The sequence below is a fragment of the Gnatocerus cornutus genome, chromosome 1 (genome assembly GCF_029298725.1).
Source record: "Gnatocerus cornutus isolate USDA-ARS CGAHR chromosome 1, icGnaCorn1.1, whole genome shotgun sequence".
Classification (NCBI taxonomy): Eukaryota; Metazoa; Arthropoda; class Insecta; order Coleoptera; family Tenebrionidae; genus Gnatocerus; species Gnatocerus cornutus.
The window spans coordinates 23,459,721-23,476,786 of record NC_142233.1 but is presented as its reverse complement, the minus strand read 5'-3'; the positions used below and the strand labels follow the sequence as shown (position 1 = coordinate 23,476,786).

The window sequence follows — 17,066 nt, the reverse complement described above, 5'->3', positions numbered from 1 at the left end:
ACGCGCAAACATATCACTAGGGCTCGTTCACAAAATTCTCCATTTTAACGTACTACGTTTATTTCATGAAACAGAATAGCTATTTAAACCCCGCACCGTTATATCTGACTATTTTAACGTACCCTTTAAATTAAACAGACTCAATACAGAATAGCCCCTATTATTACTAAACGAATGACCAAGAACTCAACGAAATATATAAATCTAAAACCCCCAATTCTTAGACAGAAAAAGGAAAATTACCGACCAGGCAGTGGAAAGGAGGAAAATAAGGGATTCACAGTAAAAAACACTAAAATTATTTTACTAGCAAAGAATCTGGGGAAGCACCGGGCAAGTAGAAGACACATTACAATGTAATATGTTTTCAAGAAACAATTAGATAATGCAATAAAAAATTGCAACAAACACGAAAAAATTGTATTTAATAATTGGGGTCACCGGTGACCCCAGTGGTATTACGTGTGACTCTTTCATTTTTTTTCAAAAACTAAAGAGGACACAAAAATTATATTTGGGTAAAACCTAGAAAGCAATAAGTTAGGAAAAGTCCATTTTTTTCAGAATTTTTATTTAAAAAAAACTAATAAAAAGAAAGCCTTAAAGTGCGCGTGGGGTCTTTAGTGACCCCATGGTATTATGAGGGTTAAAGACAAATGTCTATTTTTTTAAAACGATGACTGTAAATTGTTTTTGCGAAAATAAGTTCTTCTAAAATTTATAAAATACAAATATGTTACGATCTGACTGTGCTGCGTAGCCCGGCGCATCCACCAGTTTTCGTAATTACTGAGAATTAAAAATTTCGGACATTGTTGCAATTTTTTATTGTCTATTTTTATTTATCGATTGCTTTCTTGCTTGATTTTGTTACACTTCAAGTGCATTCAACGAAGCGAAATAATTAATTCCTGCTATTTTTACAACCTGCATTTTTGTTTTGTGATATCGACATCAAAATTTGAATGTGAACAACAAATAAAATTCTGTGTTATTTCCACGTGAACGTGCTTTTCTTGTTTACTATCGTCTTTTATTGAAATTCCTTTCATTTCCAAGACCCGTCACTTCTTGTTAAATATTGTATTTCGTAATAATTCGCAGTTTACTGCTTGTCACCTCCAACAATTGATCACGCCCGACACAATGCCCTTCCGGAGCAAACCACTTTCGACCTCGACTCGACTTTGCAGTACTATTGCCACACTGGTTACGTGACGAACGGTTTCCCAAGGGCCAAATGTCTCGCCATTGATGGACAAGCTTCTTGGTACGGTCCAGATATTTCCTGCGAACGTAAGCTCGTCATTTCTTCTGAGATACATAATAATGACGCTCGTTTCAGCGAATTCCTGCGGTGCTCCGATCGACATATCACATGGATGGCATGCGGGCGAATGTTACACATACGGATGCCGTATAACTTACCACTGCGCCGAAGGATATGAACTTGTTGGGAAAAACGAGCGATTCTGCCAGGCTGACGGCACCTGGACTCCTAAGGAATTGCCTACTTGTGTTCGTAAGTTAGCAACTTTACGACGGGACATGTTTAATAAATACAGGCAGGAACCCAGAATAAATTATTTATCGCGGAATTTTGATGAAAAGTTGGGGATGAGCGACGACGATGGGGGTGTGATTCAATATTTGCTGGAAGCATGTCTGACAAATAAAGGTGCTTTAAAGTTTTTACATGCAAAAGGAGGGCACATTTTGACTCGGCGCATCTTCTATTTTTGAGATATCAAAAATTTAGATGCGCGTATCTCCAGACATATAAAAATGTTTTATGTTTAATGTCTGCAGCGTAGAAGAATTTAAACGCAGCAGCATAAAAAATAAACTTTTTGAAGTTAAATCTCCTTGGGTCTTATTCTTGATTTGATTAAAAGCTGACTGCCAGTGAGTCAACTCTCCAAGATATAGTCACCTTCTATTCAAGACACATTTGATATAGTCGACTAATTCAGTTTCTGTGATTCGATATACTCACACCAACTGTCAGTCGCTAAAATAACCATGTTAAAGATGCAAAAACAGAAGAGACAGTGTTTATCGTTATGAAGGATGTTTCTGCTATTTTCTTCTTAAATTTTTTCCATGTTCTTTCCTTCTCTTGTTTTATCTTACTGTTTGTTCTTGCTCTTGACAATTGGTATTCTTCGTAGTTTCTATATTAGTATTTTCAAGGTATTTCTTTAATATTTGTTTGTCTTTTATTGTTAATTTTTCGCTGTTTGACTACTAACACTAATAATAATTTTTTACTATTTTTGTTCTCTTTGCTTCTACAGGGTCCGGGAACACTTGTGTCCACCCCTAAAATCGGCTTTAATTTTAAAGATAAAAATTTGAAAATTTGTATACGCTCATAGTTAACAAAGTTGTAGAAGCCGACGCAAAAATTTATTTTTTATCACCGATAGTTTTTTCGTCGCGACGCCTCAAATTTAATTTTTAGCTAATTGTGAGGGTTTGTGAAATCGAACGCTAATTTATTTTTTTTCCAATATAAATGTATAATTATGTTAAAAATATCTCAGTTGTCATTTTAGATTTAATGTAAACTTCATTACGTCAAAATTTGGAACTACGTTTACATCGATCTGTCAACATCTTGTGTCACAAATGACATCTATCCTTTGGCTGGCTTTAGATTGTAACAAAAGTCTTATTTGGTGAAATTGTCGCTTTGTCGATGTTAATTAACGATTTCTAGTGTCCAGAACGTGCAACATGCCCGAGTTAATCTAAATTCACCTTCATACGAGTGAATGAAGTGACTTGTAAAATTTTGGTGTAAACGTAGTTTGTCTCATAATGTTGAAAACTAACTTGATAAAACAGCGTTTTTTCGCAAATTTTAAACACAATTTGCATTAGATTTAAATTAAAAATTCAAATATTTGTATCACAGTTATGTTGAAAAAAATTCGCGAATTTTACTTGAGAATCTTTTGAAGCAAATTTTTATGCTTTCATGGTAGCTCAGACCAACTTGGCTGAACTATACATAGAGATGCCAGAATATTATTTTTTAAATATTGTCTAAAAATCATTTTGATAAAAGCAACTTTTTAAAAAAATTGTTTCCAAACAGGGTGACTATATCGAATGTTCACTATTTTCATTTTTTATTAATTTTTTGTTTATTCATTTATTTATCTCCACAAGGTTATAGGGCTAAATTTTTACCAAAACATGTTAGAAATTTATTTTTTTTGGTTTGTTTTTTTAAATTTGCGATTAATTGTTTCTGTCTCTGCGTTGCTTCGTAGCTGCTCTCAGAGCAGTAGGCCGTAACATTCCAATTTTGTTTGTGGTGTTCGTCTTATGTTGTTACAGCCGTGCAGTGCACCCCCCCGGAAAACCCTCGCCACGGGAAAGCAATTTACACTTCTTGTAGCTACAACTCAGTCGTCAGCTATGAATGTAAATACGGATACACTCTCATGGGAGAAAGCACCAGACGCTGTGGTGCCGATCGAAAATGGTCTGGATCTCAGCCACTTTGTAAAGGTAAGCAGCATGCAGCATCGTCCATCATTCGACCATCGCGTAATTTCTTTTGCGCATGAGTAGAGATAAACTGTGGACATCCTGGACGTCTCTGGAACGGATGGTTGGAAAATATCGAAGGTGGTACTGGTCTGGGCGCTTCCATAATATTTCGATGCCATGAAGGAATGTTACTTGAAGGAAATACTTCAACAGTGTGTCAAATTGATGGGAAGTGGAGATATCCGTTGCCAAAGTGCTTGGGTGAGTTTTGGGGGTGCTGCTTATTTTTTCTCTTTTTGTCATGACCATGGTAGCATTTTTGGTGCTTTGGCAAGGCTTCTGGTAGCTGTGATTTTACAGCGCCCTGCGTGGTACCACATGTGACTCAAGGACGAGTTATTTTGGTGTCAAGGAATGATACGGCACCCACATCGACGGTGGTACAACACGGAGAAGAGTTAGAAGTGCATTGTGAGCAGCAGTATGAGTTTTTGGCGAGTTTGTCGTCGGTTTCGTGCAATAATGGGACGTGGACGCACATTCCTAAATGCGAGCCTGCCAGGTATTAACAACTGACGCTTCGGAATATTGGATTAAAACTAGATTACTATTAAGAGGAAGCGACCCAAAATATGACCTTTAGAAACCACCAGATTCTGGCAGCTGTCAATCACCATCGATACCTCTTATTAGGCTAGATTGTAAACGTCCAGATATAATTTATGGCAGTTTTGGTCGGCCAAATGCAGGTAGTAAGAATTTGTCCCCAAATATTTACAGCAAAGAGAAATTGTATTTTCACCCGACCTGATGGTTTCAGACCACTGTTTCGTTGTAAGTTATTACGAAAGAAAATTTTAAACTTAGTGGATCGCGCCAAAATTACGAAAATTCAACTTTTAATTTTCTTTAAATTTTGGTTCAAAAATTGATTCTGTAGATGCGAAGTAAATGGTAGACACTACCACAAACAGTACCTGATCGAAAATAGAAAAAAAAATGTAAAAAACAAAAACCATTTGAACATAATATGGAACGTGAGGCGCACCTACAATACAAATCTGCAATATTAACGATACAAATTGCCTAAAAAATCAAATTTTGTTTTTGTTAAAAAGTTGGAGTGCTTTAACATGTAGATATTTTTAAGGAATTTGAAGATAAAATTTAGCGAAAAATATCTTGAATTATACATATGTAATTAATTAGCAAATTAAAGAAGAAGAATTAAAGACTATTGTTTCAATTTTTTGTGAAGGGCCAGTGTCTGCTGTTATAATATTAAAATTTGCAACTGTGAATGCTTGAACATTTGAACATTGCTCAGAATATTTCGACCTAGGGTAAATCAGTTTTTCGATTTTAACCAAATTTTCAATTTGAATTAAAGTCTTAATTTGGCTTTTTTCAACCGGGTCGATTTGCCATTTTATCGAAATCAATTGATCTGATAAGCTGAAACAGGAGTGTCTTTATTAATTTTTACATCACAAGCTGTATTTTTTATTAAAAATATACATATAAATTTTTCGTGTTTAATTTGTCGGCAAATATCCCTTAGAGCTAAATAATCTCAGATATAAGTAATTTTCTAGAATTATTCAATCACAATATTGTCGAAAAAAGTGATGGTTTTCTCTGTTTTTAAAAGAATCATTTTGTACCCAATTTACAGGTATATAACTAATCTCAATCATCCTATACAGGGTTCGGCAACACTTGTGTCCACCCCCAAAATCGTCTTTAATTTTAAAGAGAAAATTTTGAAAATTTGCATACGCTCATAGTTGACAATTTTGGAGCTCTACGGCAAATTTGAGAGGATTTATGTATTGAATTGAATCACGAATGGGTCTTTTCTAATTGTGATATCAACCCCTAATTTAATTTTTTTTCAATATAAATGTGTTAAAAATATTTCAGTTGTTATTTTAGATTCAATGCAAATTGTCTTCAAAATTTGAGAAAAAAAATGCTGTTTTATCAAGTTAGTTTCCAGTTTCATTACGTCAAAGTTGGGAACTGCGTTTACACCCAGCTGTCAGCATCTTGTGTCACAAATGACATCTATCTTTTGGCTCACTTTAGATTGTAACAAAAGTCTTAGTTGGTGAAATTGTCGCTTTGTCGATGTTAATTACCGATTTCTGGTATCCATAAAGTGCAAGATGCCCGAGTTAATCAAAATTGACCTTCATAAGAGTGAATGAAGTGACTTGTGAAATTTTGGTGTAAACGTAGTTTGCCGATGTGCTGCTATAATTTTGAAAACTAACTTGATAAAACAACGTTTTTTTTCGCAAATTTTAAACACAATTTGCATTTGATTTAAAATAAAAACTCAGATATTTGTATCACAGTTATGTTGAAAAAAATTTGAATTCGCGAATATTTCCGCAAAAACTCAAAAATCGCTAAAAATTATACCTCTTAGGCGTCGCGACGCCAACCAAATCGTGATAAAAAACAAATTTTTGCGTCAGCTTCTAGAGCTTTGTCAACTATGAGCGTATGCAAATTTTCAAAATTGTAACTTTAAAATTAAAGACGATTTTGGGGGTGGACACAAGTGTTGCCGGACCCTGTATAAGGACTCAGGTAATTTGTTCAAAAATTTACCACAAAACCAAACGGATTTTCTAAGTAAAAAAATGTTGACACAGTTAGGATGTTTTAGCTATTTTAGTTCACAAGATGATAAAACTACAGACACCTTATGACTTTTGAGTAATAAATTAAATAGAAATTAAAATCCGCTGAAAGACAGTATTTTGTTCAAACTCAGAATCCTGAAAATGTTAGAATCTTAAAATTTTTAATTTGCTTATGTACATTTTCTAAAGGCAATAACATAAGAATTTCCTGAAGGTAAATTAAATCTTCAAAATATTTGAAACATTAATTTAATTAAATTATTGTGTAAACCGGTCCATAATTACATAAGTGATATTTTAATTAATTATACTTATTCAAACGAATGATCTCTTTCAACATATCCAACTCTATATTGTTTGAGTAGAAAAAAGTACCTAAACTTGGTTTATTCCGCATATTTACAAGAATTGAAGAAAGGTCTGGTCTAAGTATAGTTCAGCCAAGCTCGGTTTAGCTACCATAAAGTCATAAAAATTAGGCGGATTCCGCAAACGGACAGCTTGTGGTATTTTGAGATTTATGATTATGCCGAAATGGGACAGCTGGTCGGTGCAGGGAAGGATAAATCTCAAAATTCCACAAGCTGTCCGATTGCGGAGGCAGCCTAATTTTTATGATTTTATGGTAGCTAAAACGAGCTTGGCTGAACTATACTTGCAAGGGCGACCGCCATAAATAAACAATGGATTAAGTTTACAGCTTGTGGTTAACTTCTAATAGCTCATAAATTACCAGAATTCAGAGAAAATTTCAATCAAGAATTTTAAAATTGCCATAGCTCATTTATTTATAAATAAAATTATTTATAAATAAATTGTGAATATCAATTCACAATTTGGAAATCTAGACATTATCCGGAGTCGATTTTTAATTTTTCTTTTAGTTACGGCTGTACTGGAAATTTGGGTCGCTGGGAAGAAACAACAAATTAATTTTTAGGTGATTAAACATCTTTTTTAAACTTTTGCCCCGGATAATGTCTAGAAAATATTTTGGACATTCCATTCGTTTTTATTTCATAGTAACGAAGATATCGTAGTTTAAAATGAGCATTGAATCTCCGTAAGGGCAAAACAGGTCGCCTCCTCTTAACGATCTGGTTTCAAGTTGGCTTGCGGCATTGCAAATTTAATTTACGTGATTGCAATACAAATTGAAATCAACTCGTTACATTACGATTTTAGTTTTACATTATCCAAGCATTGCATTACAGTTTTATGTGTATTTAAAGGTGTAAGCATTTGCCAAAGCCTCCCAAAAACGGCATGGTAATCGCCCCCAAAATGGACCACAGCATGAAAGCCCGCTTTAAATGTAAAGATGGTTTCCAAATTAAAGGACACCCTTTGGTAGAATGCTCGTTCGGTAATTGGACAGGGGAAATCCCAAAATGTGAGGAAGGTACTCAATCTTGTAAACTGTATAAAAATGAGGCTATTTCACGTTATCGCCTGATTATGCTCTCGCGTGCGATATCGCACAAAATGCATGCATCAGTAACTTCGCTTCCATTAACTTTTATCCATTTCCAATAACCACAAGGCAAGCGGTAGTTGATAAAAATATTTACTTTTCAGTTTACTGCCCCTATCCTGGATCAGTATCTAACGGTAAAATTTTATTGGTTGGGAATATGGGACTGTATGACTACCGGCCGTACGTCAGAAAAGTTATAAATAATAAACAAATTATGTACGACTGTGATAAAGGATATGTTCTGGCGGAAGGTCCCCCAGGAGCAACATGTGTTGGAGGAAACTGGAGTCCTAATCAATTGCCAAAGTAATAAAAAATTGTATGCATTCCGTAGTGATTTAATTAGCGAATGCAATTGGACAAAAAAAGTAGTCCAGTGCAATTAAATTCGAATTTCAAATAACGAAATTTGTAATTTCATCTCATGCAGAAACAGCTTTATTTTTTTGGTACACCAACATACAATGCTACTTTCAAAAAAGAAAACTTTCAATGAACTGAAATTAAAGCCAAGTTGGAAAATAAAACAAGTATACTATTTTATAAGCACATTTACAATAGCTATTTATTGGTCCAGTTAGTTTGAGCTTGTAAACCACTCTCCTTTTTTCTCTTTTAACGAAAACTTTCTAGATGTCTCCTTGGCCAGCACCCAAGAATCCGCTGGAACCGTCGCCGCAGATCTATAGTAATGGAAAAATACAAGCGCGCATTTATCCGCCACCATAAGTTAATTTACGAAAACCGCGAAAAGCGATACATCCATAACTACATCAACACACATTTAAGAGACGATGCTCGTGACGACGCTTTGATCCGCTTAAAGCGCGCGTTGAAAGGTGGCAGCAGCAGTCGAGCTTTCGGAACATCACATAGAAACTCTAATTCGCATTTGAATTTGAGGAGGAATAATAAAAAAAATCAGTATTATTATGAGGAGGAAGAGACGAAACAAGAGGATCTTAATACGAAAAAGCCAAAGCATAAGTCGAGAGGTCCTTGCGAGCCACTTTCGAGCGAACCTTATGTTAATGTGGAGATTGTGAAGCATGGAAGAGATCCTAATGTGTCTTTCAGTTCCGGAACTGTAGTGAAGATGGCTTGTGGGAAAGGATATGGGCTGAATTTGCCTGAAAATAAGACGGCGAAGTGCGTGAGGGGACGTTGGAGGCCTATGAAGCCAATCTGCTCAATTTGTAAGAATAAAGTTTACTTCTAATATTTATTTTAACATCAAAAAAATATGGAATAATTATTTGTTTAATAAGTGCGCAAAGTTAGTTTTTTCCACACAAATGTGGATTGTGAAACGAACATATGTAATGTAAATATGTTTTTATTAAATTCATTGTTTCGTTTTATTTTTTGAATTCTTTAGATTTTTCGATGTTATTTTGTTCTTTACATTATTTATAGTTCAGGAAAATTAAATCGAAAATGACCATTAAAAATAAACAAATTATGTATTAAAGGTTTGAAACTTTAGGGTGGTTACCCTTATTTTAAGGAATGAAGCTCCTAAGTTTCAAAACTTCAATAATTTGTTAGGATTTAAAACCTAATTTCCCTGAACTTTTACACCCATGTCTAGATCCAGTCAATAAACTGTTTTTTATTTGTTTGTTGTTTTTTGGCTGTTGTAATGTTTCTAGATCCTTGGAATTCGTAATTTTTTTTATTCCCTTTGTTAAACAAATTTTCCTGCTACTTCAATTTTTTTTTTCATATTCCAAATTGTGAAAATTCTTAAATGTGAGAAATCTTTGAATTATTTTGATTTGGATTATTAACAGCATTCAAATACTTAAGGTTCATTAAATTCTTTAAACCCTATAGATCTTCGAGATTACAGATTCTCAAATGCTTGACATTCTTTAATCATTTGAAAGCTCCATATGATTTTAATTGCTGAAATAATTTCGATTCGTTCAATTTTTTAAAAGTTTTAGATGGTTTTTAAGCATTACTTGGATCTTAAGTTCAATTTTTTAAATTCATTGGATTCTTTAGAACTTGGAACCTTTTTTGCAGTACCGTGCTTTGTGCCGTCAACCGAATTTGGAGTATTTCGACTCTCAAGAGCCGAACTTCCCTCCAACATAACTTTTGACCCCGACGAACCTCTTAACGAAACGACTGAAATCGCAAATGGTCAAGTTGTCGAATTTTCGTGTGAAGAAGGCTACAACATCCTCGGCGCACGAAATTTAAGGTGTTGGCATGGCGAATGGACAGTGACCAGTCTTCCAGAGTGTACAGCATCACCATGTCAACTACCACTTATACCCAATGGACAGTATCTAATGGGTTATCGAGCTGGTCTTACTATTGCTAATGGTTCCAGTGTCACTTTCCAATGTGATAGTGATTACAGTAAGTCTACTGCTCAACCCATTCAGTGCGTTTTGGGAGAATTGTACCCTAAAATTCCGTCTTGTAAATTGGACGAAGGGGTTGATTTAAGCGCGAAGACTGCAATAGATTCACCTCATTTTATTGGAGGAGCTGATATTATTAAAGGGGGTGATATCACAGTGCTGCAGTATGGATCTCCGTCCAAAGCCTGTGGTCCTCCAGCGAAGTAAGTTTAGTTTTTCTTAGGTATTAGTTTGCTCAGTTTTTTTCTAGAGTACAAGGTTCTCTTGTTTATAAAAACGGAGAACCCATAGTCGATGACGAAAATAACTTTCCTGATGGTACAGAAGTAACTTTTAACTGTATTGAAACCATCATGGGTGAGAAAACAACTTGGAAGATTGTCTGTGAGGATGGAAGCTGGATTGGCCGGTCTCTCAATTGCGGTACTTTACTTAGGTAGCAACTAAACTGTAATGATGAATTTATTGTAGATGCCGAAGAACTGTTGGCTAATCAAATGATGAACAACAACACGTGTATTTTCCGGAATCAAGAACCCAATGTCATCTCTTTTTACAACGACCAGCAGATACGCGAAGAAGTTGTTGAATTTCCTTCTAATGCTGTCATCATCAGCAGGTGCATGGACATAGGAAAGTACGAAATGACGGGGTCTAACAAAAGGAGATGTCTAGGAGGGGAATGGGATGGAACCAAACCAGCTTGTTTTGGTCTAAACCAAGAAAATGATTACTCTATGGAGAAGGCACCGACAATTTTGTTTAGGCACCAGTTGGGACCTATCGCTCAATCTAATGACGGAAAGTTGATTGTATATCCAGGAACTATTTTACACATGGAATGTTTGTGGATTAGACGATTTGGGAACCCTAAGTGGACGGTGAGCCATGATTATAGGTAAGAAAGGTTGAAGATTTGTAAGTAACAATGACGTAATAATTTAATATAATTCTTGTTGGACATGTTAGGAAGTATCCAGAGGGTTGGACCACTGACCCTGGTCGGGACTCTCAATTGGAGTACCGCCTATCGATTTTTCATGCTTCTAAAGACGATTCTGGGCTTTTTACTTGTGTGACTCCCGCCCGATACACACATTCTGTTGAAATTGAAGTAAAAGGTAAATAATAAATGAAAAGATGAGAAAAAAGTGATAAATAACATGGAAAACATACTTTTAGCCGTACATTGCCCCATCGTCCCTCAACGCCGTGGCCTCACTGTTAACACTCAAAACACAAAAATGAACACCCACTTAAAATTTACTTGCGTGAACGGAAACGCACTCATTGGAGCTTCAGACATCACATGCCTTCCTTCCGGAAACTGGAGCGCTCCATTTCCAGTCTGCGAAAGTGAGTTTCTGGATTTTACCCTTTTAGCTGAGCACGATCTAAAATTGACCTAAAATTGAATTGGCAAAAGACACGTAGGCTTCAGCTTGTGCACTTGTAATTTTTATTTCCTTTCTTGATTTACTTGCTTCTCATGCATGTGTAGGTATCGAGTGCGGGGAGGTGGGAGGTGTGCTGCCACCTCGCCTTCGCGTTCTGGTGGTTTCTAGAGAGGTTGGGGGCCGCGCTGTCTTTAGCTGCGAGCCCGGATTTGGGCTAAGAGGCCCCCCCGAAACCGTGTGTCAACCTAATGGAGACTGGGCCACACCGTTCCCAACGTGCGAAGGTTTGTTCGGCTTGCCATAGCGGAAATAGAAGTAGATTTTAAACGGGGACGTAAAAAGGAGATAAAAACAAAATTATTAATAATAAACATTCTAAATTAACTCTCATTTTTACGTCTTCCTGGTATTTTATGCCTTTGACATAATTTTATGCAAGCCCTTCGTTTAGAAGTTCAGTGTCAAAACCCGGGAAATCCCGAAAATGGTTACATGCAAGGGACCGGTCCTTTCAAGGCCGGAGACGTCGTTCAGTTTAATTGCAATCCCGATTTTATGATGGAAGGGCAACCAATTATTGCTTGCCAGGATAATTCCAGATGGTCCGGGAAATTACCCAAATGTGAGCTCGGAATCTGTTGGTGGCTTTTCATTTTAGGGTTGATTATAGGCGTCCAAGCGTGCTCCTACCCTGGAACTACAATTAGTGGTAAAATGTCATCAGTGAAGTTCTATTACAAGATTGGAGAAAATATCACGTTTACATGCGACGAAGGTCTATCTTTGAAAGGTGCAGCAATGTTGAAGTGTTTGAAGAACGGAAAATGGTCTAATGCCATCCCAACATGTTTAGCTGATAACAGTACACAAGAAAACAATTAGTTTGACGTACTTTTGACGAAAATATGAGATTAATGTGATATTGGTGATATCATTTTGATTGTCAATTTTAATTAAGAGTTTTGTGGAAAATGTTTTTCCGTTAAGAAGACTAACTCTTGTCAACTGTTATCTTCCCAGACATATCTGTTAAATGTACGTAAATTTTATATAGACTAGAAAGTTTTTATAATTAAGAGTTTAATACAGAATTAGAAATAAGCTTGGTGGTTAACATTTACAAGAGCAAATGTTGTATTTATAAAATATCGCTATAAATGACATAACATAATCACTATAAAATAGGTTTTAACCTGATTCATCAAGTAAAGCAGTTATAGAATGTAATAGACATACATGTCATCTAGAAACTTGTAATACAATATCTATTATTTATTTGCTTATTAAAAAATGGTAAAAAATGGTACTACTTACATAATAATAAATAAATACGTTTAAGGTCTTATGTTTTATTCGCCTACCTTCTTGTTATTATAGATTAATAAATACTCCTGACATTTTTTTGGTTGGAATTCGAGCAGTCGACATAAATATGCATGAAATCTAACAAAAAGCTCTTTATGCCAAAGAGCATTTCTAAGTTAAAATGATATTTTTATTATACCTGCATCATAATCCTAAATTAAAAACACGCAAAATCGTGCAAGAAGGGGTCTTTAAAACACTAAAGCTTTAAAATTATCTAGGTAACAATAAATACTGAAATGTCAGGACCAATTTTTATTTATAATATAAATAAACATGAAAAATTAAAATTACTATTGTTTGAAATTTCAAAGCCCGCCGCTTTAAGCTGGTTACTGTTTGTTGTTTGTGGCTTCTAATTTATAACTAGTAGAAGCTTTTTCATTTTCATTCTTCTGTTGGGCGTCCATAGCTCTTGATGAAGTTGATTTAGCAACTGATGTGTTCAGAACACCAGCAATGCGTTTGGAAATAACTATTTTGTTTGAAGTGGATTCTTAAATACACTCGAAGATTTCCATCCCACCTGACGTTTCAACTCATCGATGCTCATACCACTGTTTGCCATAATCGTATGAAATTCGTCGGAAAGCATGACCAGTATATTTCTCAGCGTCGGGTAGATTTAGAATTAATCGCAGTTCTGCATGTTCTGCTAACTTTTCAATATCTTCACCCATTTTCTGAACGGATTTGCACAAACGTGAAAAAATGTGCTTAACAACGAAAACAAACAATTGCTAACCGTCGTCTCTACAAAAACGATTCACAAACAACCTTTGATAATTTTGTTGTGTAAATTCACATTTTTTCAATGCTCCTAAAGGATTGTAAATGGATAGGTATAATAAAAAATAGCGTATAACACTCTTTTATAAGCGCCTTTAAAACACTTACGACGTTAAAAGCACGACGCGTCAGCGGAGTGCTTTTAAACTCGTCATGCGTGTTTTAAAGGCTTGCTTATAAACTTGTATTATAATATACTATTTATAAAACTCAAAAACACTCGTGTAATTTTTAAATCTCGCAAAAAATGACAGACTTAAGTCAGTAAATTGAACCGCAAAAGCTAAAAATGAGAAAATATCTTTTGAATACTATTCGATATAAATTCACGAAAACGTTCTCATAGTACCAAAATCTAATTTCTGCCAAAAAAAGGTGGTGTTGTTTTTCAGTCGGTAGTATTGTCACTCTTCTTTCAAAATGTCTTATTTTTAGTTCCTGTTTTGTTAAGAAACATTAATAAAGATTAAAAACCAGGTTTTTTAAAACATACTTACTTAAATTGATATAAATTCGTTCTTAGAAGAAAGCTGCAAAATTTTAAATACATAATATTCTGATAAAATTTATAACCAGCGACACGTGTGAATATCATATCAGATAAGTAGATAAAACCAAACATTGAAAACAAAAAAGGACACCAAAAAGAGCAGTTATTTGTTAATAATAATAACTATTTACTTAAAAGTCAGATCATATCTAATATACAGGTGTCCCAGAACTTGCACCCCAGAGAGCAAGGCAGGGTGCCGACAGCAATACAGATGGTAAATTTCAAAACAAAAATTGACTAAGTTTAATAGTATTCGAGAACTGTAAAAGTTAACAACCAATCCTGAAAGCTTATTCTAGAGGTGAAGAAAAAGGCCATCCCAATTTCCTAGGCAACGATAGTGTAATGTTCATCTGACCAATGAATGATAGTTTGTATCCATTGTTACCAATTTTCAACTTCTGTTTAGCTTCGGCATTGGCTACAGTTTTTTTGTCTTATCTCGGTTATTTTTTGAGTTAAAAAATTATGGTTTTAAAATTTGGGTTCAGAATTGTTGCCTCCATAAGCCTTTTCTCTCTGGGGCGCGAGTTCTGGAACACCTGTATAAGATAAGTTTTGTATTAAAATTTTCCGCACTTACTAATAGAAAAATTATACCTTCTTATTCATATATAAACATACAAAATACTGTTCTTATTACCGCATTTTATGTTTACTGGATTAGGTACCTTCTTGCATTGTTTAATAATAAAATGTCAACAGGTCTTTTATCTTATAACTACATAATAAGGATATGAAGTTAAAAGATAATCTTGAAAAAATGTGGGAAATTATACACCATATTTACTTTTCCGGGTTCTTAGTTTTAATAGAACACAGATTTAGCCATCTTATTTACGACTCGAAAATAGTATAAAAGCAGTAAGTTGGTAATATCGTTCATAGCACAAAACTGAAGTCAGAGAAACACAATGAAAACTCTAGTAATTTTTTTCGTTGCTATTATTTATTCCGCTTTTGCTACTCTTCCAGATTATGTAGTAGATCAAGAGTGGGAAAACTTTAAGGTGAGTTTGTAACTTTTTCTTTTTAAAAATTTACCAAACCTCATCTTAGACAACTAACTGGAGACGGGAATTCGATCCATACATAAACCTTAGAAAAAGTATATTTAGAGACAACTTACAAATTATCTACGACCACAATGAAAGATACGAACAAGGTTTAGAAACTTACGAAATGGGAATAAACCCTTTAAGCGACAGAACAGATGAAGAACTTGCATTCTACACAGGTTTAAACACTTCACTCCTGGAAACTGAACCTCTTGTCAACAGTACTGTAACGGCAGATGAGGTCATGTTGGGTTTTTTTAAAGCAAAAATTCCTGTTTTCTTAGATTGGAGAAGAAGAGGAATTGTCACTCCGGTGAAGAACCAAAAACAATGTGGTTCTTGTTGGGCATTTGCTGCTGTAAAGTAATTTATTCTTGTTTTTAGTTTTCTATAACTTTTTCTTCTAGATCGGTGCCCTGGAGGCCCAATATAAACTCCGTCGCAAAACTACCGCTATTTTAAGCGAACAACAATTAGTAGATTGCGTTCAAGGTTCCAGTTGTCGGGGAGGAAGCAGCCCCAACGCTTTCTCTTATATTGCAAGAAATGGTGGTATTAATTATAACAAAGATTATCCATACCAGGCTAGAAATAACAGGTGTCGTTACAATAGAGCAAAACCGCGTGTTACCATTAGAGGCTATCGTAACGTCATCAGGAATAACGAAGAAATGTTGAAACGAGCCGTGGCTACACAAGGGCCTGTTGTTGTTTATATTCACGTTGATAGTAATACCTTCAACAACTACAAAAGCGGAGTTTATTATTATTCCGGATGTACCAGTAAAAAACTTAATCATGCTGTGGTTGTTGTCGGTTATGGAAGAGAAAGAGGTATTGACTACTGGTTAGTGAAGAATTCCTGGGGCGCGCAATGGGGACAAGAAGGATATATTAAGATGGCAAGGAATCGTAGAAATCACTGTGGTATTGCAAGCTGGGGATTTTACCCCGTTTTGTGAAAATATCTTAATTTTTTGGTTTTTATAACTAATTTAGTTTTAGGAACCAAAAATATACTTCTACTTATTAAGCAATTTATGTAATCACCACTAATTTAAGTGAGTCAATACTAATATTATAAGAAAGTTACATTTATGTATTTAAAAATTTAATAAAGCTCACAATAAACGTAATAGTTATTTATTTAATCAGTGGGATAAAGGCATTGCAACCCAATTTTGCCAGAATTCAAATGAACGGCCAAAACTCGAGAACCGCGAACTTTAAAATAAATAAAATGGCCGAAAATCGTGATCGTCTGAAACAGCTAGGACCTACGTTGTGTTGTGAAGGCGGAAGTTTGTAGATACAATACAGTGCATCGTCTTTTGGGAAGAGCGTACCAACACAAAGAAATAAAAATACACCAGACAAAATGTGGTTTAACTTGTTTTATTCAGACTTTAAAAGTTTGAATGGTTTTGATTTAAATTTTACAGCAAATTGTTCAAGAATTACAAGCATTTGAACAGACGAACTGATCATACTTAATAATCTTTAATGTCAAAGGAAGTCACTTTACAAAGAAACGTTTCGGTACAAAAATGCAATAAACAAATTAACGGAAAGTGAATTACATCAAAAGAACTACAAAAATCTCCCGTTCGCTCTGTTGTGAGTGTGATCAAACTACAAAAATTATTTAAACAAAATAACAATGAATGACAACACACATTTTACCAAGTAGATATGTACACACAATTTATCAATAAACATTAATAAAAGTTAATTATTTTCAAAGGCGACACACAGAAACAGGACGAGATTATGTTTTCGGAAGACCCGAAGACAATCTTTCCTATTCCGCAAGCATAGTACAGGCGGTGTCTTATCGAGAGTACTAACAAATTATGGCCAGATTAAGAGTAACCAACATCTCACCCGCGGA

The 17,066-nt window shown here is 34.9% G+C and overlaps 1 protein-coding gene and 1 pseudogene across 9 annotated transcripts in view; both read left to right on the top strand.

The window, feature by feature from the left end:
- Positions 1 to 12,748, top strand: part of Hasp (Hig-anchoring scaffold protein) — a 49,983-nt gene extending 37,235 nt beyond the window's left edge. For 2 of the 9 annotated variants that reach the window (XM_088039441.1, XM_088039467.1), the window contains exons 5-20: positions 1,105 to 1,296; positions 1,346 to 1,522; positions 3,340 to 3,522; positions 3,586 to 3,765; positions 3,865 to 4,066; positions 7,391 to 7,560; positions 7,737 to 7,941; positions 8,269 to 8,831; positions 9,667 to 10,216; positions 10,264 to 10,436; positions 10,485 to 10,911; positions 10,983 to 11,134; positions 11,196 to 11,369; positions 11,515 to 11,694; positions 11,862 to 12,032; positions 12,081 to 12,748. In XM_088039441.1, the coding sequence (XP_087895567.1) occupies positions 1,105 to 1,296; positions 1,346 to 1,522; positions 3,340 to 3,522; positions 3,586 to 3,765; positions 3,865 to 4,066; positions 7,391 to 7,560; positions 7,737 to 7,941; positions 8,269 to 8,831; positions 9,667 to 10,216; positions 10,264 to 10,436; positions 10,485 to 10,911; positions 10,983 to 11,134; positions 11,196 to 11,369; positions 11,515 to 11,694; positions 11,862 to 12,032; positions 12,081 to 12,292 (3,911 nt within the window). In that variant the 3' untranslated portion in view covers positions 12,293 to 12,748. The remainder of the gene's footprint in view (positions 1 to 1,104; positions 1,297 to 1,345; positions 1,523 to 3,339; positions 3,523 to 3,585; positions 3,766 to 3,864; positions 4,067 to 7,390; positions 7,561 to 7,736; positions 7,942 to 8,268; positions 8,832 to 9,666; positions 10,217 to 10,263; positions 10,437 to 10,484; positions 10,912 to 10,982; positions 11,135 to 11,195; positions 11,370 to 11,514; positions 11,695 to 11,861; positions 12,033 to 12,080) is intronic. The other 7 variants (XM_088039449.1, XM_088039457.1, XM_088039492.1 and 4 more) reach the window with 7 other exon arrangements.
- Positions 12,749 to 15,031: 2,283 nt separating this feature from the next.
- Positions 15,032 to 16,137, top strand: LOC148180856 (cathepsin K pseudogene; annotated as a pseudogene).
- The last annotated feature ends 929 nt before the right edge of the window (positions 16,138 to 17,066 follow it).